We start from the raw sequence: 19,031 nt of genomic DNA on the forward strand, positions 1-19,031 counted from the left end.
GTCCGTGATAGAACCCTAACTGACGGGCTCCGCACCTACTCCACGGAAGTTAAAAGTCAAGCCACGTATGATGATGGCTGGGCAATGGCTGGGTTGGCCTTCCCCGCTCTCGGGTGCTCATTGATCCTATCTGCATACATCATTCCCGCCAACAGCGCATAGTCCAGACATCATAGTCAGCAAACACCACTTCCACCATCAAAGCCTAGAGGCCGTCAGACCGTCAGATACCTCATATAGCCCTCATATGCCCCCATATACCTCCCGCTTGCAACCTCTTTGCCTCCGCACCTTCAACAACTACTTAGTGCTACCGTACCTTTGCAACCAACACCGATCAAGTTGTAGAATGAAATCGGCAAAGTCCATCGCAGCAACACACACGGTCATTAGCATTCCCCACTGACTCTTTAAGCATCCAGGTAAGTCTAGGTAAGTGGATTCTGCCATACCCAGGCTTCCCGAGGCCTTCCAGGCACGACCTGGTAGATATCATTGTTCATGATTAGAGAGGTGCCTGTACATATGTCGCCCCAGTTTTTACACACTCCGTAGCCAAGCACAAGATATCCACTTATACACAGATAAACGTCCCATGATGCTACACCACTATTTACAATACTTTTTGGTCGATCATCGCTGTAACGCTGGCCTGATAACAGATTCTAAGACGATAGACATGCGCTCCAAGGATCTGATATCATCGATCACACAAAGTTCAAGAGGGCCCGTCACTACTATTCAAAGAACGAGCCAATCAATATGAATGCATTAAGAATTACTGAAAAAGTTCGGCACAAAAGAGTTGCTACACGTTTCACAACAAAAAGTCCGATCGATCCCCAAAGTCAGTTGAGCAACGTATTTACAATGTCAAGAGCAGGATATGTATACGTGAACAGTTCATTTTAATGTAAAAAAAGGAGCGGGAGACCGTCACGTATTACACATGGCACTCGAGGTGATGCGTGCCAACACGCACAAGAGCAATGAAAACGACGACGACAATAAACAACAACAACGCAAGGTGTCCGACACGTGTGTAGGGTAAAAAAGTCCAAACTTACAATGGGTGGGTGCAACAATAAACCGTAACCGAAAGTCCTGTCCGATTGCGTATAATAAGTGGCAGGCCTAGGCAAGCAAGGCATGATGTGATGAGCGGGTTGCGCCCTGGGCGTGGGAATATGTAGGGACGGACCCATCCGGTTTGCAAAAAAACGACGATGATGAAAAAGAATGGTGATTCGACGGTGATTGACGAGAGGTGGTTGAGTTTGTTTCTTCTTGTTTCTAAGTGGCATGATATGTGATTAATTAGGAGTGGCATGCATTCGGGGACCCTGCCCGAGTGCGAGAACGTGCTAGTGCATTGACTTAGTACGAGAAGATCATGAGCCATGGATTGAGGACGATCTATATATATCGGTGTTAGCATAGATACTTCATGAGCGAGTAGAGGCAAAGAAGACGTTGAAAAAGGGGTAGTGAGATGCCCAAACGTCGAAGAAGGTGAAGAACGTTCAGGAAGCACAGGACGAGATGGCGAGATGTTAGAAACGTTGAAAGAAGCATGTGCCATAACGCTCGATCGCCAATTGCGGGAATGGAAGACAAAGTTAACAAGGACGTACCGGGAACAGGATATGGCAAGCGCATACAACCGACAATGGGAAGATAACGGCCCACGCATCTCCGGTCAATTGCCACTGATATGGTACTAGCGGCGTACTGACGATGACGATACCCGCGATCAGCAAGATACATATGAGGAGGGGGAACCAGAATCTATATGGAGGAGAAGAGGCCAATGATGTCCGTCAGCACTGAATTGAATGATGACATCAAGGGAGCAAGAAAGGAAAAAAGCATGGCAAAAAAGAAGAAGCGAATAACAAGTGCGGATGTCGCACGATTCGCACCACACCACGGGAAACGAGGCAACAGGTGAACATGATGACATGACACGGGCTTCGAGTCAACAGAGACGATCGAAATGACTTGTTCGCGAAGCGATAAAGTGGGGTGTGCGAGTCATGGGCGCACCAGGTCCATATGTGCAGCGGGTGTGAGAGAGAAGGGTCGTTTGGAGCTGAAGACCGCAAATGCATGTCTTCCGATCATCAGAAACGCATGTCTGTGCTGCAGCGGCGATGTCCATGTCCAGCATTGCATTGTGCCAGCACCAGGGGCGCATGCCCGTCTCAGCACACACGCCCTGGCACGTAGGAACACCGTAACCGGAAAAACAAACATGGTCATCCCCAAAATCGGAGATAACACTCGGATCGGAACTGATGCGCATGTTCGGCAAAATAAAAAAGTGGGCGCCAACGCAACGCGTCTAATCAAGCGATATCGGAAACACCAATCAAGCGACGACAACACGGAACGGCCAATCCGAAACAGAAGCAAAGCAAATTGAATTGACAAGAAAAAAAGAAACGCACCTCTTGAAGATCTTTGGCACTTCCTTGAAGAAATTCGACCTCTCGACCTCCTTCTTTGTTGCGCTCCATTGGATGTTGTACGAGAACAGATGAGCGAGGATGGCTTGCGAGAGCGGGATGCTTAGTCCGCCGAAGAAGAAGAAGCTGTTTCAATAACGCGTCAGTTTTGTTGGATATTTAGAATATGCGAAATGATATGCGATCGCGCGCAAACACAAAACACACTCACAAGAATGGAATCCACCCGAAACACTCAATCGCCCCGCCGACGATTCCTCGTTCCCCAAGTCTATATTGCAAAAGCACATACCCCACACTGCCAGCTCCGAAAAACACCACAAAGGTGGCTAACCAGATCTCGAAACTGTGCATGTAGAAATCATCTGTAGGGAATTGGAAGCCGAGCATGATGTAGTTGATGAGGGAGATGGTAGCTGAGGCTGCTATGCCATCTGTGTGCATTAGTTAGTTTTGTACCTGGACTAGGTAGAGGGGGGACGTACAATATGAGAACATGTCTATCAATACGATACAGTCAGTGTGAGCATGCCGAGAAATGGGATGGGACGTACAGGCCATCGACGAGATCTTGTAATGGAGCGGTGCAGGGCTCCACATGAATTTGTGAATCTGGCTGTTGATGGGGCCTTTGTAGAACCATTTGACAAAGGGGTTAAAGAGTAGCCTGTATGCGAACATGAATATCGAGTGGAATGAGGAACAAGAAACGCACTCATTACACCCATACGCATACTTTTGCCACCTGTTCAACTCATCATCGACAGTGAGCGATACACCTTCTTTGAACCCGCCTTGTGAATACGTAGCCCATCTGTGCACGTCAGCACATCACCTCCCCTCGAAAGGAAACAGGACGAACCTGACGATATACCCCTGTCTCAAAAGCCTGAGCGCCATATCAAAATCTTCACTGACATTATCCTCGCTCCAGATCTTGATCTGAGTTCCCTGGTGCGTTGCTTTTGCCTTTCCGTGTCTTGCACCCGTACCCGTTCCAGACGCGCCCGTAGCACCAGAATCAGGCGCGTCAAACTCCTTGCCAACAAACGCCGCATCCTGCAACGCGCTCCACCTCAAAAACGCATTATGCCCCACAAAAGGCGCGACTTCGCCGTTTGCGCACATCATGCTTATGCATTTGTTGATTCGGCGGGTGAAGAAGGCGATGGCGTTTTCAAAGTAGTGGTGGGCGACTTGGAGGACGTCTGTGCGGGGTGTTAGTGCGTGCGTGGGGAGGAAAGGGAGGACTGACCGCTCTCATGCTGTAGAACTCCGACCTCGGCACCTTCATCCTCTCCAAACTCTCTCGCAGCGTCGCGGAAACAATCTGCCGGAACAATAGTATCAGCGTCGACCAACAAGATGATAGACCCGATTCGGCATGCGCGAGCGTTTGCTGCCCATGGCCGATGGCCTGTTTGGGAGGTTTGATACACTGTTTTTGGTTTTTGATCAGTTTGATACTTTTGGTTGATGGAAGATGCGATCAACCTTCTTCCATGGCTAATTGAAGGGCACGCTCTTCGAGGTCTTCGATGTGCGTTGTGGCGAGTGTGGGGGGCTCGGGTGTCGTGGCGCGTGGCGTAGCTGTGGGCCGAGGCGTGCCGGGCATGCTCCCGCCACCAGTAGCTCCAGTAGCAAAAGGTGGAACAAAGCTTTGATCATCGCCATCCTTGCCAATGTACTGCACCCCGTAGGTCCCAGGCGACTGACCCGGGACGCTGATGATGCTGCCACCTTCAGTATGAGCACTCTGTCCGCTGAACGTGGTACTGGTGCTCGCGCGGTGGAAAGGCGGGTTAGGAGGCGTGAAGAGATTGCTGTCCGTGCTCGGGTTAAAGTTTTGGTTGGCAAAAGATGCAGCTTGGCTGTGAGAGAGGGAGTTGTGGGCGGGTGATTGGAGGTCTTCGAGGATACGTTCTAGGCGGAGGGAGATGTCGAGGGCGTAGTTCATGTTTGAGGCTTTTTTGAAGCGGCCGGCGCGTGTGAAGCCTGTGGTGTGTTAGCGTGCGTGAAGCGGTATGTGGGGGACTGACCTTGGTGCCCGTGTCGTGGTCTTGCGATCCAGCCGATGCCGTGTGTTGCGTAGTACTCGATACGTTCTTTGGCTTGGTCTGGGGGGAGGAGGCGGAGGCCGTCGTCGTTGATGAAGAGGCTTGATGTGCCGCCGTGACGTGCGTAGGTCTGCATTGCGGTTTTGAGGGATGTGAGGGAGGGGGTAAGGACTGTTGCGAGAGACTCTTTGTAGACGGGCATTTGGATAGTGATGTGGGGGAGTGCATTGTCGACGACTGGGTTTGGGAGAGGAGGGACTGCAGAGTAGTAACGACTGTTTTGGTGGTAATGAGCGATGGGGCCGACAGCAAAAGTGACGCTTTGCAATATTTGAAGAGTGAAGAACTGGGAAGTGTTAGCGGGTGGGTATGAGACAAGAGAAAACATACGAGAGAGACGCAAAAGAGAAGAGGCATGAGAGCACAAAGGGCGAAATGAGTGTAGTTGCCGTCTAGGCGGAATTCTGTAAGGAGGGTGCGGAGACCGTTGCCGATGAAAACTAGAAGAGGGTGAGGAGAGGAATTAGAGAGAGGATTGGACGTACTGAAAGCGAGTGCGGCAGCGAGGCCGTTGTATACTGGAGCGTAGAGCATGATGGGACGGGCAGTTGGTTTCTGAGTAACCTTTTCTGGGTCCTGATCTTGAATTGGGCGACCAAACCAGTTGCGCTTTACTTCTGAATCTAGGGTAGAAGAGGGAGTTAGATTAGGGTCTACTGGTTTCTCTGAGTAAATGGATAGTTCGTGTGTGGATGGTAGTGGTGGCCTTGTACGCCAGAGTAGACGAATGAGACGATCTTCAAAGTCGCGTGCTATGGGTATGATTGTGTCGAGAGAGTCGCTCCAGACGACGAGTACGCGTTCATCACGCTAAGAAGAGTGAGTCGTGATATAAACAAAAAGAAAGAGACTGACGATGAAAGCAGCGTTCTGATCCTTTTCTGCTTGTGGAAGGAGAAACATGGAATCGAGTACTTGGATTCGTGTGTTTGCGTCGACATAGATACAATCGTCGATTGCTTGCTCTGCCAATGCAGCATGAACTGCCGCACTTCTAACTTTTACTGCTACGAGTGGGTTGAGTGCAGCTACTGCAGCTTCGAATGGAGCGAGGGCGGCGGTCTCGTATGGGAATACTCTGAATTGACCGTCATGAGTACGAAGACATACGCCTGGTGGTACTTGGTCTTCATGTGGCCTGAACCAAGCGTCACCCTGAGTCTGCTTGAAGATGTAGTGGAGGGTAGCGTCGTATCTGTCGTAGTCCATGGCCGGTGAAGGGGGGGGAAGTGTAGTGAGGATGCATGATATAAATGGCGCGGTGATAGATATCTGAATCTGTAGATCTGAGATCTGAGTTGTGCCTGTTACACACGCGTCATCCGGTCATTACGTGAAAAAGATAACACCGAAGACTCACAAAAGGGAGAGAACACCCGCTTGTAATTTCATTCAATGGCCCGTCCTTTCTTTCTAACAGCTTCAAGTTCAGATGACCATTCAACTCAGGATGATCATGAAGACTCACGAAATTTAAAAAGACGGACAAGAGACCCACCACCTTCTAGCTTTACATTTCCATTTCAATCATACCCGGGTAACCCAGATCCAATACCTGGAACTTCAAGAAGAAGAAGTCTAGACAGCGTACATCGTAACCCATTCGATAGTCCACGTCTTCCAACTCCAAACCCTCCTTTCGTTCAAGAATCACCTTATAAATCATTCAACGGCTCTTTCTCTCTATCAAACTTGCAACACTCACAGCTACCACGCGCAAGCAGCGCTACAACAATCTTTCGCTCTCCTTTCCTATCCCCTGCTTCCCGTCCATCCTCAATATGGTCTCCACCTCCACTCCCCCCCTTGTCCGCTAATCCCTCTGTCATCGCACTCCCACTCACACAGAAGAAGCCTCTCCAAAGCACAAGACTTAAAGCGAAACTCACAGATATCGATAAACCATGGCTCGCAAAGAAACGTCGTTGCGAATCCGGTAGCTGGTGGGTCACATTCTTCGCAATAATCCTAGGCATCGTCGCAGCAGCAGCACTCTGCTTCCAAGGTTGGACCAGCGTCGACATTCTCCAGCCCAGCCAACTCTGTCTCGTCATGCAAGACGACTTTACCAGTTCCCTAGATTCAAACAACTGGAGTCTCGACGTCGAACTCGGTGGTTTTGGGTGCGTCACGCTCCTACACCGCGAATCCATCTAACCCTTGATTAGTAACGGCGAATTTGAAATGACCACAGAAGATCCCTCCAACGTCTACATTTCAAATGGTCAGCTATACATCATGCCCACCCTCACAAGCGACTCCATCGACGGCGGTTACACTGCCGTCATGGATGGCGGCACCTATCAGCTCCCAGGCTGTACAGCAGGATCAGGTCAGTTACATACCATCACTCATACCGTCGCTCACCCTGTGTAGGGACAGACCAAGGCGCGTGGGTTCAACTAGCCCGTCGGCAAAACAACGGCACAACAGGTCCGTAACCCCACCACTCACAACTCCCACGCTCACTCTCTCTAGGTAATTCAACTAGCTCGGGCAACTCCACCACAACTGGTTCTGGCAACTCTACTACCACTGGTTCTGGCAACTCTACTACCACCGGCTCGACTAACTCTACCACAAGCAGCAATTCAACAAGCAGCAACAGCAACCCATGTACAGCCGTATCATCCGCCCAGTCCGGTACCGTCATCAACCCCGTCATGAGCGGTAGGCTCAATACCCGCGGAAAACAGACAATCAAATACGGTCGTGTAGAGGTGCGGTCCATCTGAATCATTTAGCCTGATGTTTATCATATTCAGGTCCGCGCGAAACTGCCACAAGGCGACTGGCTCTGGCCAGCTATCTGGATGCTTCCTCAGGGTAACAGCACAGGAAACTCATCTCAGGGGACGGGCGTTTATGGGGCGTGGCCTATCAGTGGTGAAATCGATGCAAGTCTCGCTCCCCTTGCCGCGTGGTGAAAACTGACCATCCACACAGCTAATGGAAGCCCGCGGCAACCTCCCTTCATACCCCGCTCAAGGATCTAACTATGTCCGCTCGTCCCTGAACTACGGCCCGTTTGCGGGAGGAAGTACTCCCATTTCTACCGGTGAGCGTTCGGTTCAATTACATCCTCGTGTTTTTATTTTTGTTCATTCCTCGTGTTTTTGCGTTTTGGATTCCTCGCTTTATTCTTACGTTCTACTACACGTTTTGCGCGATTCATTCCCCCCCACATCCCACGTTCTGACACTCGTCACCCCCCTTCTACACTTCACCCCTCACGTCACCCCCCTGACACTAACACACCCACCCAGGCACAACCACCACCGCCAACCTTCTCAAAAGCATCTACGGCTGGGTAAGCACCAAACGCGGAAACTTTGCCGACGGGTTCCACGTTTATGCGTTCGAGTGGACTGGCGAGTGGATGAGGTTTTATACCGATGATCGGTTGCAGGTATGTTCCCGTTCCCATCGCAGCTTTCTTTTTCGTGCCCGTCTCCGTACCCGTTTTGCGGTACCCGTTTTGCTGTACCCATTTTGCTGTACCCGTACCCGTCGCCGTCCCCCCTATTTCCATACCCGATTTGCAGCCCCGTTCCACCTCCATCATACTAACCACCCCAAACAGGCAATGATCAACCTCAAAATCTCATCCAAATCCTCCGACTCCTATTTCTTCAACGTAGGTGGGTTCCCGGGTGTAGCTATGAACGCGTCGAGCGGCAAGGAAGTGGTTGTTGAGGATCCGTGGAGTACGGCGTATGGGGGGAGTGCTGCTGCTCCTTTTGATCAGGGTGAGTGTCTTTTTTGGTGTCTCTGGAACTGGATACTGACGTTGACTTGAACAGACTTTTACCTCGTGATTGACCTTGCGGTTGGTGGGACGAGCGGGTGGTTCCCTGATAGTGTTGGTGGGAAGATGTGGTATGATGGGTCTGCGAGTGCGTTTTTGGGTTTTTGGTTTGGTGGTAGGGCTAATTTTATGGTCGATAGCTGCGATGCGTGATTTTGCGGCTGCTCAGAGTACGTGGAGCGCTACGTGGCCTTCGAGCGCGGATGAGCGTGCGTTTAGGATGTGAGTCCCTTTCCTTTCGCTTTTCCTGCTTCATCCGTTTCTGGGTTAACCGCATACTGACGGTGATTCAAACAGTGACTATGTGAAGATGTGGAAGCTCTGCGGAACGTAGACCCTACGCGCCGCTTGATGTGCATACGAATGGTAACTTTTCAGTGTTGACGCAGACAGTAGCAAGCCGTAACCCAAGCGGACTAATATTTACAACGATACGTGCCACGGACATGGACCCGGACTGGGAGAGAACACTTGTTGGGTGTCCTCGTAGTCATATCAATATCATAGATTCTGGAGCTGCATGCTCGTATCACTCTTTTTTTTTTTGCCCTTTCTTGTTGTTTTGGGGCTTGAAGCTGTATTGGAGCTTGAAGCTTGAAGCTTGAAGCATTGAAATTGTTGCACATACATCCCTTGTCGCTACTGTTTTGTGTGCTTGTGATGGTAATATTATTAGTGCAAGCTTGAGAGGCGAATGTAACCCCCTGACCGGCGCCGGTGACCATCCAGCTTGCTTAGTCTTGGCGATCATCGGGATAGAATCAAAGTTTTTGCCTTCGACGAATTTGTAATGGATAATATGCGAGCATGGCCGACCAAATAAACAATGTCGCATGGTAGGGAGTTGGTTGATGGCTGCCAATCTTCTTTATATCCCCCTGTTAAAATTTTCAATCTTGCTGGTCAGGGTTGTAATCTGGTTTTTCTTTGTCCGGATTGCCCCTAAGCTTGCTCGCGGGCGACGTCCAGGGATTGGGGACATCAAGCTTTGAATATTGAGGCATGCATCGTCCTGGTCCGGTACGGCCGACCAGATAAACAATGTCGCATGGTAGGAAATTGGTTGGTACACACTGATAGGCTGCTAATCTTCTTTATATCCCCCTGTTAAACTTCTCAATCTTGCTGGTCAGGGTTGTAATCTGGTTTTTCTTCTTTGTCCGGATTGCCCCTAAGCTTGCTCGCGGGCGACGTCCAGGGATTGTCGATAAACTGTCTGATTGGCACCGAATTCCTGTAATCACTCGACATTGCTCGAGGTTTCAACCCGTAGTGAGTGAAACCATACTCGTCCCATAAGGCTATCCATTCCGTCATGTCAGTGGCGCCGTTCTCCTTTAGCCAGTTCTTGACCCGCAGATCTTCCTCGTCTTCTTCTGGCCACACCCAGTCATCACAAAAGTGTGTGAAGAAGAAGACACGACTGCTAAGTGGGTCGAACTGCCATGTAAGGCATCCACTCAGAATGTCTGGTTTATTGTCTTTGAGCCAGGTGTTGATCGGGATTTCCAGTTGGCCGTCTTTATACTCGGAATCATTGATGCCGAGAGTCTTGTTGATAGCACGAGCTGAGGAGGGGGACATATGATATCCGCCGAGATTGATATCTGGGTGTCATGGAATTAGAACCCAGACCACAACAGAAACCGCGGCGCACCTATGTCATCTCCCCACTTAAAAAGGCATTCGCTCACTTCTTCTTTTTGAGTATCAGGCATTCTCTTCTGGGCTGTACCGGGACGAGGAGGGATGCGCGACATGGAACGCAGACGAGCGTTTGAGATTGAGGACGTTAAAAAACGACGAGGCATGCGCGATACATGAGTTAGGGCTGTCATGATATCAGTAGACAATATTAGGAGGTCTTGACTTGTCAATGTATATATGGTTGAGTAAATAGGAGAGTTTCCATTAGGGGTGTTTGACTCGCGAGGAACCTTTGTAGCCTCTGAGATTTGAGTCCTCCCGCACCTATGGACTTAACCAACCAGTTTTGGGGGTGCAAGACCGGAAGGAGGCAACTTTACTTTTGGACATATATATTGCTATGACAGTCACAATGTTAAATCTCTAGCCAAACCTCACACTACTTGCCAACAAGTTTCCTGCGATTCCGAGACAGATACTTTTCGACCGTCATTTCTTCAACCACCCAGTCCCTCGGCTTTGAGGAAGGTCGCAACCCGAAGCGAGTGAAGCCATTATTGTCATAAAAGGTTTGCCATTCCACACCAGTGGCACCATTCTCCTGTAGCCAGTTCTTGACCCGCAAATCTTCCTCATCTTCTTCTGGCCGCTCCATTGAATCACAGAAATGGGTGAAGAAGAACACACGACTGATACGGGGGTCAAACAGCCAAGTGAGGCATCCACACAAAACGTCCGGTTTATTTTCTGCAAGCCAGTTGTTGATCGGGGTTTCCAGGTGACCGTCTTCGAATCGACTATCATTGATACCGAGAGTCCTGTTGAAGGTACGAGCTGAGGAGGGAGACATGTGGTATCCGCCGAGGTTAAAAACTGATTATGATGATATTAGAACGTTGATCCAGAATTTACAAACCATGCAATGTACCTTTCTTATCCGTCTCTCCGCTAAGAATTTCTTTGCTCACGGATTCAGTATCGCGTAGTCTCTTCTGGGTTGCACTGAAATGAAAGAAGCGCGACACAGAATGCGGATGAGCATTTGAGATTGAGGGGGAAAATAAACGATAGGGCATGCGCGATACATGAGTTAGGGCTGTCATGATAGCTGGCCGAAATTAGGAGATAGGAGCTTCACAAATATTGACACTGTGAGCAATTAGTAAGCCAAAGTTGAAACTAGTACTTGCAGGAATCACGGAGTGGGCACACGGAGGAAGGTGGAGATCAAAGCATCAGAGCCACAGGTAGCTACCCGAGGACCGGGCAACTGTAACTTGCAAGCGCCGCCACAAGTTTACCGTTTGGCTATACGAGATGAGTACACAAAGAATACATGAAATAAATTTCACTTGGTTTCCTTGTGAACGATCTGTCATGTTCTCGTTTTCGGTGAGACAGCATGTGTAGATCACGATGATCGACGAGGTTTAGCGAGCGTTGGCGCGTAGCGACTTTCACGAACTGCTGCGGCAGATACCGAACTAACGTGATCACTGCAGCCTGTAGGGTATGTATATGATGTCGTACACCACACCTCCCCAGCTCTTTCCTCAAGATCATCGTTAACTTGGCTCTCATGAGAAACTGTGCTATGGCTTTGATACCTATCTTCATATTCCCACACATGTGCATCAAGGCTGTCGCTACATCTCCGAATGAACTGCTACCTTTATGACTTCCTTGGTGCTCCCAGTCTCATACGAAAAAGAGAGACTATTGGTGGGTTTATGCCATCGCGAAGGTGCGTTTCTGTGCTCTACGCACCTGCCTCATTTACAAAGCGTTCTGACAGGGTCCAAACTTACCCAGCTTCATTTCCACTGCCGCTTGCACCTCCTCTCTGCATCAGTGACGGTTCATTGTGTCCGTTCTGTGCACGCGACTGAGTCGTGCTACGCGCTTTCAAACGCATAAGGGACGTGTTGATTCTACGTCAGTGCATCCGGTCGCGCTAAGCGTGGGCGAGTATGTTGCGCGTGTGAGATCTCATTCCGTGCACGCGACTGTGTCGTGCTTCGTGCCCTCGAAGGGTACGTTGATTCTACGTCAGTTGCATCCGGTTGCGCCAAGGGTAGGCGAAGAAAATACGCTGATAGCACCAAGCCATAGAGCGGTATGTTTTTAGTGTCGAATATATATCTGACCTTGTACGGTGGTTTGAGTGGGAACTCGTGCGGTGGCTTCGTAGTTCGTTGTGTCATCTCAAAACACGATCGATGAGGTATGTCAAAGGAGATTAATCCTTGTGTTTTAATTTTTTTTTTCTCCGTAGAAATTGGCTATCTTCTCATCTTAATTACTGGCCACGGCAACGCTCAAAGACGCACTCTGCAATGTGCACTACGAGCTGTGTTCCGCAATCTGTCGTCTGTATTGTGAGAGCCTGATATCCTCTAATATTTTGTTGTCGTCTTGAGATAGCGATTAAGGTGCCCGGAATTCTGATGGAAGTGGGTATGCGAATGTAGGCAACCGAATGGCCCATTGCCATTCGTGACCCCCTCCTACTATTTCGAAGTGTCCATGAATTCTAGCTACTATCCCGGCATTTGTCCATCTATCTCATGAAGTAACTCCACAAATCGAGTCTGCTTGAGGTATAGACGGTCAGATCAGACCCGCTAAATATAGTGACGCGGTTCATATCGGTTCGTGTCATTAGCCAGACCGAGAACCTCATTCATACAGAAGGCCATAAACATCGAGTTATATTGCTGCGTATCCTCGCGACGAACAACATTTACCTCACGAGGCCTGGTCCCTGGTCAAGGTGGGCATCATGGATGAATTGAAATTTCTGCGTACATGAAATGACGTACTGATATCGATCGACGTGTAGTACGGCAGCAGAAGATATTCAAGCTTTTGCGCATAGCCGTTATGCGAAGTGTCCAGATGTGCACGAACTAAACTTACACCCCATGGAAATGATGTCATTGTCAAGTGCTTGCGGTGCCGACAAGTCACAACGCCGTAACGCTTGTCAAGATGATCGAGTCCAAGCCAGACTCAGAGGTTCTCGTCATGACCCAGAAGCTGCGAGCTCTTTGTCTACAGTCTTCACTGAATTGCTATCAGATCATGTAATAACTAGGACGTTTCTGCACATGACCCAGAAGCTGCGAGCTCTTTGTCCAGTCTTCGCTGAATTGCTATCAGATCATGTAACTAGGACGTTTCTGCCAAGACGCAACGTGTTCGCTTCTTTGTGTTCTATTCTCCTCAGGCTCCCAGGAAGACCAGACTATTCCTGCAACATGTCAATTTCGTGCCTATGATGACGACAACTATAGCGCCTCGGTCCTCCAATGACCATCACTGTAATACGAACGGACATTTTGAACGGCCGAGAGATAAGCGCGAGGAGTCGAGCAAGATAGCAAACTTCTGAATGTGGATTTTTGTTTCAAGGCTTTTTTATGGAACGTTTAAATTTTGAGTTCTATTCGGAAAATACAGATACAGCAGTGGTATGATTTGTTGATACGGTCGTCCAGGAACAAACAAAGTATGAAAGTATAACAACTATAGTTTTTGGATAACAATGGCGGAAGCAGCCCCACCCTAGACAAAGGTATTGTTTGAGTAATCAGATGGCATGGATAATTACAAGTCACTTACCCCGTTGCAGATGCCTGCTGCACCATACTCCCCAGATTTTAGGGCATGAACAAGGGACACCACGATGCGAGAACCCGAGTTTCCGATCGCATGACCAAGTGCGACAGCACCACTGTTGAATCCTGTTAGCAAATACAATCTTGCACGTCAAGTAGAAAAAAAACTCACCCATCGATGTTGACCTTTGCAGGATCCAGTTGTAGGAGCTTTTCGGCGACACGGACGACGACCGAGAACGCTTCGTTGACCTCGAAACGTGCGATATCATCGACAGTCAGGTTTGCTCTCTTGAGCGCTTCTGGGAGAGCGACCGCAGGTGCCATGGGGAAGTCGATGGGCTCAACACCCGCATCTGCGTATGCTGCAGGAAATGACATCAGACAATGTACAAGTCACACAAAGAAGTCGAACTCACAAATCACTTTGGCGAGCGGTTTCACGCCAAGCTCCTTTGCTTTCTCTGCTGACATCAATATGAGAGCAGAGGCGCCATCGTTAAGGTTTGAAGAGTTGGCAGCAGTGATGCGACCGCCTGCTTTGAATGCTGACTTGAGGGAGGGGACCTTCTCGAAAATGACTTTCTTGTACTCCTCATCTTCCTTGACAATGGTGTCGCCTTTCTTGCCCTTGATCGTGACAGGTGCTATCTCGGCATTGAAAAGGCCAGCTTTCCATGCGCGATCAGCACGTTTGTACGACTCGATTGCGTGCTCATCAAGTGATTCTCGGCTGACGTCGTACTTCTCTGCAGTGGCCTCGGCGCAGTTGCCCATGGCGAAGTTGTTGGAGACATCCCAGAGACCGTCAGTTTCAACAGAGTCCTTCGTCTCGAACTTTCCGAACAAAGGGTTCGTGCGGGGAAGCAGGAAACTATGAGACATGTCAATGTTGCGCAAATTGGTAATTGGGATTGTAGCACTCACGGAGCGTTGCTCATACTCTCCATACCGCCAGCGGCGACTACATTCTTGTAACCGGATTCTATGCTCTGGGCAGCAAGCATAATGCACTTCATGCCGCTAGCGCAGACTTTGTTGATGGTCGTAGCATCAGATGCAGACTTCATGCCGCCAGCGAGTGCTACTTGACGTGCAGGTGATTGACCAACACCAGCCTGGACGACATTGCCAAAGTAGATCTCTTCAACTACTGAGGGATCAACTTTCGACTGCTCGAAAGCGTGCTTGAGGGCCACAGCGCCAAGCTGGGGAGCAGTCAAAGTCTTGAGTGATCCGTACAAGGATCCGACAGGCGTACGAGACGCAGCGACAATAACAGCTTCATGAGCAGGCTGTGAGGTTGTGAGTGACTGTTATCCAGAATTACGATGGGATGGGCCATACCATTTTACAGGAAGGATGATCAGGTGGTGATGGAGGATAAAAATGTAGGTCTGGATGAAAAACACGTTGCAAACACCATGATTCAGCTGGCTTTTATGCCAATGGGATCCGAAACAGATTATTCGGGATCGAGGAAAAGATATTCGATCGTACGACGTGTCAAAGTAACCGATTATCCGTATTGGCAGAGCGTGTACCGGAATGCACTGCCATTTATATGGAACCACATGAGTTTAAATCAAAGCCACATCCCTATCACAAGCATTAATGGGGTAGTGGTAACCTGGGTCGTTGCCATCGACCCGCCGGGGGTTCGATTCCCTCTTAATGCATTCGAGCTGCTGCCATTCTTTTTCCTCTTCAAAGTGCGCATAAACTCATTCATTTGCTCGATCATGATGACAAGAAACTGTTCACAATGGCTCACGACAGGTGAAATATAGAACTGACGGATGTGTTACTAATTACCTAGTCCGCGTAACGACAACCGCAACGCAGAGAGTACATGAATGAGGAAAGCAAAACGGTGGTCTACATGATCACACAACATGAATTTTGCTAGTGAAGCTGTCAGACAGAACCACCCAGATATCAAAGACAAACACTAACCTTCTTAGCTGTCTTGTAGAACATCTTTGTCTGCGAGGATAGAGCATTCGATCGCTCCACAAGGTTATCCAACTTCTCCCCGCGTTGAAGAACAGACTCGATGGTCTTGTGCTACAATACACCGTCACACCAATAAAACACGAAATGATTCTCGCAGTAAGAGAAAACCTTACCAGAACAATCTTTGTCTCATCTAGTTCCTGTTGTACCCGCATAATTGTATCAGCTTGCCGAGGATCCTGGTACTTCTGAATGTAGGTCTGGATCTCTGGGAATGATATCGACCCTGGGTTTGCGAAGGAAGATTGGGGAACTTTGGCAGTGAAATCATCAAGGAGCTTTGTTAAAAGAGAGAAGGCAGGTCGAACGGGGTATTCCTGGTCAGTAATAATGATGGCTGAGGTGGAAGTGAGCTCGATAACTCCATCCCATCAAGAGCTTTGACCCACCTGCAAGCTGCTCCGCACCACCCTTGTTGTACACATGTGCTGTGTAATTGTTCTCTTGTACACTCTGGCGCTGACCCTGAGGAGTTCTCTCTATGACGGTCTTGGTGAAGAACGTCAAAAACTCGCTGACGGAACCTCTCTGGTAAAACGAGAAGCTGGAGACATCTGAATCAGAGCTAAGAACTGAACAAGGGCCTGAGGAGGGTGCAAGAACAACTGAGAGTGAGAAGATCTTCATGGTCGTGGATGAGAAGAGAGGCACCCTACACTACGCTGTCAGTGTAAATGCGTAGTCCGGCTCAGGGTCCGATTATGTACATATATGAACAGTCAACAACTAATAACTTCATACAGGGTTCCACTTTGAGCGAATCGACTATTGCTAGTACTTACCGACCATGCACCTGTTCCGCAGAATTCAGCCAGCGAGGATGACATCGCTCGCTGCTGGGATCCCGAGGAGCCTTTTTCACCTTCGCGTGCAAACCCGAGCATTCAATGCTCATCATGACACCTTTTCTTTGCGGTTGGCCAGTAGAAACTATCTCCGGACAAGGAAGTTTTTGCTCATGTTCTACGATACTGGCAGCGTACTGGTTGTCTTTGGAATGTTCACTGCTGTTGTTCTGCTTGTATGGACTATGGTGTCACTCTTGTCTTCCGCTTTCTTGCGACTGACTGCGTCAGATACTTCCGCGTCGTTGTTGAAGAGAGCTTTTGATGTCACCAGTCGCCCAACGACATATTCTAGCGTCACGCGTGCTGTCAACCCAATTGTGAGTTAAATGCCTTGCATATGCATTTGCGTGGATCGCTTCCAGTATTTTTTGCTTGACCATCTGAAGTACTCACTTTATTACATGTAGATCCCTGGCTTGACCGTTCCACTAAAGCACCTACCGCTGATTCTACTCTCCCTTTGCATCAGTCAAATTGTTCATGAAAGTGGGCACGCTATCACTGCAGCAATGTATGTTTCCCATCACATATGGCGTAGTGCATCAGCCGCAACTTCGCATTTTTTCTAGTCATCGGATTCCTATTTTGGCGGCAGGAGCATCTATCACCTTGATGTTCCCCGCCGCATTCGTGACGTTGCCTTCTGCAAGGGTAGAAGAATTGTCTTTACTCGATCGTTTACGGGTCATAACTTCAGGCTGTTTTCATAACCTGACGCTCTGGCTGATTCTAATGGGTGTGGCCTGGTCTGGTGTCGGACAACGGATACTGTCAGTAGGCTATCAAGATGTTTCTGCCCAAGGGCTAATCGTGGCCCATGTTGAAGCAGTCAGTATGATATCAGGCATGATTGCTTTGCTTCCTTGCTGAATATCTTTTAGAATTCCCCTCTGAGCATGCATCTTCCTGTTGGATCTTTCCTAACGACACTCGACGATCTTCCATTGAACTCATCTCGTGATGCATGGTCCGCTTATCTATTGGAACCCACACCGGCTGTTTACAAGCAGGGATGGTGTGTGGATGCGTCGCGGCTTAGTGGTGAGCATAGTGCCCTGCGTCATCCTGCTTGACTTAGTGCCTCCTCAGACGATCAACAGTGTTGCGCGGTTACTGATAATAGTGAATTATCGTTATCTTGTTTTGTGTCATTCGAAAATACGGTGGAGGAGTATTGTACCGATCCGATAGCCATACTGTCCAAAATGCAAAACCGATGCGATTCTTCAACATCGTGTCTGGAGTCGCAGTCGTGCATCAAACCGAGGGGAGACCGAAATATTTTACGGATTACGGTGCATCAGCAAGGGACAAGCACTGAAGACAAGCGCGTCGTACTCTGGAGCGGCCCTAGGTACGAGGTTTGGGAACAAGGTATTATCTATAAATCATGCATTTGTGGTAGTTGACATAGACTATTCTCAGTTCAAACTACACATTTCGCGCCGCGTTTCGGCATCATACCACTAGGACTACCCCTCGTGTTCGCAGATTTCCTTCAGTACGTCCCTTGGACTAACAACTGCTGTGTGGCTGACTTTGTGCAGATATCTAAAGCTCACCAATCTTTCGTTATACCTTCTCAACTCACTTCCCCTGCCCGCATTGGACGGATCTCAATTACTAATAATTTTACTGGAATTGGCCTTTACCAGATGGTTTCATACTCCCACAACCATGTTCGACATCGAGTCACTGAGGACTCGTGGAAGTCGTCCACGAGAAAGGAGAGTGCAGCAGGTGCTTCGAGCATTCGTAATTATCGGTACATGCACACTTCTAGGCTCGTGCGTCATGTTGGGTATCATAGAATGGATGAGTGTATGAATCAAAGGCTGTATAAGTCAAGCGAGGCGAAAGCTATGTCTTTGTTCGCATAATGAGACAAGTACATGTGACCTGCATGCATATTTATCATAGGTCGGTGATGCATAAGTCGATCGGTGCCCCTCCGCTGCGACGCATGCATGATACTAAAGTGTGATATGAAAGAAAGTTTTCACTTCTTCTTTGGTGTTGCGCCGAGTTCTACCACACTCAAGCCTGCGCCCATACATCAGGCAACGAAGCGCGTTAGAAGAGTGATCACGCACCTGGTGGCAAGCTCTGCTTGAGCTTTTCAGCCTTCTCTGGGTCGTCCACAGAAAGTGTGTACAAGTATCGTGAACACCGCACTTTGAACTTAGTCTGCACCTTTCCAGCTGCAGATTTTGCGGCGATCTTTTTTATGCGGGCCTCTGGATGAATGAAACAATGCATGAAATTTCGTGCAAGATTAGTACGCGTGAATTCAGCGTGTCGTCGAAGCACAATAACAGTATAAACGCACGGGAAGCATCCTTCCGCCGCGCAATCTCGATGAACTGCTTAATATCCCGGATTTCCTTGGGCTAACATAGACATAAGCAATGAGACCAAGAGAGCCAAATAGCCAGCAGCCGTGAGCGCACCATGACGAAGTACTGAGTCTTGAAGTCTTGCTTACTATATCTAACAATTGCCAGCTA

The 19,031-nt window shown here is 49.0% G+C and overlaps 8 protein-coding genes and 1 non-coding gene across 9 annotated transcripts; 3 read left to right on the plus strand and 6 right to left on the minus strand.

Annotated features, from left to right (window-relative positions):
* Positions 1–2,371: 2,371 nt before the first annotated feature.
* Positions 2,372–5,794, minus strand: DEU56DRAFT_915605 (glycosyl transferase family group 2-domain-containing protein; the record flags this gene model as incomplete). Its single annotated transcript, XM_041357761.1, has 12 exons — positions 2,372–2,594; positions 2,761–2,902; positions 2,954–2,968; positions 3,023–3,135; positions 3,205–3,282; positions 3,331–3,676; positions 3,724–3,906; positions 3,963–4,463; positions 4,508–4,871; positions 4,916–5,025; positions 5,071–5,395; positions 5,441–5,794. 12 exons carry the CDS (start codon positions 5,792–5,794, stop codon positions 2,372–2,374), a joined length of 2,754 nt encoding a protein of 917 aa, XP_041205489.1.
* Positions 5,795–5,980: 186 nt separating this feature from the next.
* DEU56DRAFT_742131 (concanavalin A-like lectin/glucanase domain-containing protein) lies at positions 5,981–8,727 on the plus strand (the record flags this gene model as incomplete). The annotated part of the gene is made up of 10 exons (XM_041348913.1): positions 5,981–6,708; positions 6,754–6,921; positions 7,170–7,305; positions 7,351–7,486; positions 7,542–7,625; positions 7,852–7,994; positions 8,169–8,334; positions 8,389–8,481; positions 8,534–8,615; positions 8,691–8,727. The coding sequence occupies 10 exons, from the start codon at positions 5,981–5,983 to the stop codon at positions 8,725–8,727; spliced, it is 1,773 nt and encodes a 590-aa protein (XP_041205490.1).
* Positions 8,728–9,509: 782 nt separating this feature from the next.
* DEU56DRAFT_903183 (uncharacterized protein) lies at positions 9,510–10,153 on the minus strand (the record flags this gene model as incomplete). Its single annotated transcript, XM_041356627.1, has 2 exons — positions 9,510–10,000; positions 10,051–10,153. The coding sequence occupies 2 exons, from the start codon at positions 10,151–10,153 to the stop codon at positions 9,510–9,512; spliced, it is 594 nt and encodes a 197-aa protein (XP_041205491.1).
* Positions 10,154–10,318: 165 nt separating this feature from the next.
* On the minus strand, positions 10,319–11,480 carry DEU56DRAFT_525833 (uncharacterized protein). Its single transcript, XM_041346636.1, has 3 exons — positions 11,231–11,480; positions 10,969–11,172; positions 10,319–10,913 (listed from the first exon to the last, which is right to left on the minus strand). The coding sequence occupies exons 2-3, from the start codon at positions 11,141–11,143 to the stop codon at positions 10,480–10,482; spliced, it is 609 nt and encodes a 202-aa protein (XP_041205492.1). The 5' UTR covers positions 11,144–11,172; positions 11,231–11,480; the 3' UTR covers positions 10,319–10,479.
* Positions 11,481–13,435: 1,955 nt separating this feature from the next.
* Positions 13,436–15,198, minus strand: DEU56DRAFT_819881 (Thiolase, N-terminal domain-containing protein). Its single transcript, XM_041354045.1, has 6 exons — positions 15,008–15,198; positions 14,588–14,955; positions 14,080–14,534; positions 13,833–14,025; positions 13,665–13,776; positions 13,436–13,607 (listed from the first exon to the last, which is right to left on the minus strand). Exons 1-6 carry the CDS (start codon positions 15,008–15,010, stop codon positions 13,569–13,571), a joined length of 1,170 nt encoding a protein of 389 aa, XP_041205493.1. The 5' UTR covers positions 15,011–15,198; the 3' UTR covers positions 13,436–13,568.
* A 70-nt stretch (positions 15,199–15,268) lies between these two features.
* DEU56DRAFT_t88 lies at positions 15,269–15,339 on the plus strand. Its single transcript has one exon. It is a non-coding gene; the product is annotated as a tRNA-Gly (tRNA).
* Positions 15,340–15,374: 35 nt separating this feature from the next.
* On the minus strand, positions 15,375–16,381 carry DEU56DRAFT_819883 (snare protein YKT6). The gene is made up of 4 exons (XM_041354046.1): positions 16,066–16,381; positions 15,790–16,013; positions 15,617–15,727; positions 15,375–15,565 (listed from the first exon to the last, which is right to left on the minus strand). Exons 1-4 carry the CDS (start codon positions 16,301–16,303, stop codon positions 15,539–15,541), a joined length of 600 nt encoding a protein of 199 aa, XP_041205494.1. The 5' UTR covers positions 16,304–16,381; the 3' UTR covers positions 15,375–15,538.
* Positions 16,382–16,496: 115 nt separating this feature from the next.
* On the plus strand, positions 16,497–18,351 carry DEU56DRAFT_742147 (uncharacterized protein; the record flags this gene model as incomplete). The annotated part of the gene is made up of 7 exons (XM_041348915.1): positions 16,497–16,841; positions 16,932–17,035; positions 17,094–17,352; positions 17,406–17,565; positions 17,614–17,898; positions 17,950–18,025; positions 18,072–18,351. The coding sequence occupies 7 exons, from the start codon at positions 16,497–16,499 to the stop codon at positions 18,349–18,351; spliced, it is 1,509 nt and encodes a 502-aa protein (XP_041205495.1).
* Positions 18,352–18,609: 258 nt separating this feature from the next.
* DEU56DRAFT_742215 (ribosomal protein L38e) lies at positions 18,610–18,914 on the minus strand (the record flags this gene model as incomplete). Its single annotated transcript, XM_041348919.1, has 2 exons — positions 18,610–18,761; positions 18,854–18,914. Coding segments are annotated over 2 exons (213 nt in total), but the record flags the coding sequence as incomplete, so codon positions are not given.
* Between the last annotated feature and the right edge of the window lie 117 nt (positions 18,915–19,031).

The sequence above is a fragment of the Suillus clintonianus genome (assembly GCF_016758775.1).
Source record: "Suillus clintonianus strain FC179 chromosome Unknown DEU56scaffold_70, whole genome shotgun sequence".
NCBI classification, from domain to species: Eukaryota; Fungi; Basidiomycota; class Agaricomycetes; order Boletales; family Suillaceae; genus Suillus; species Suillus clintonianus.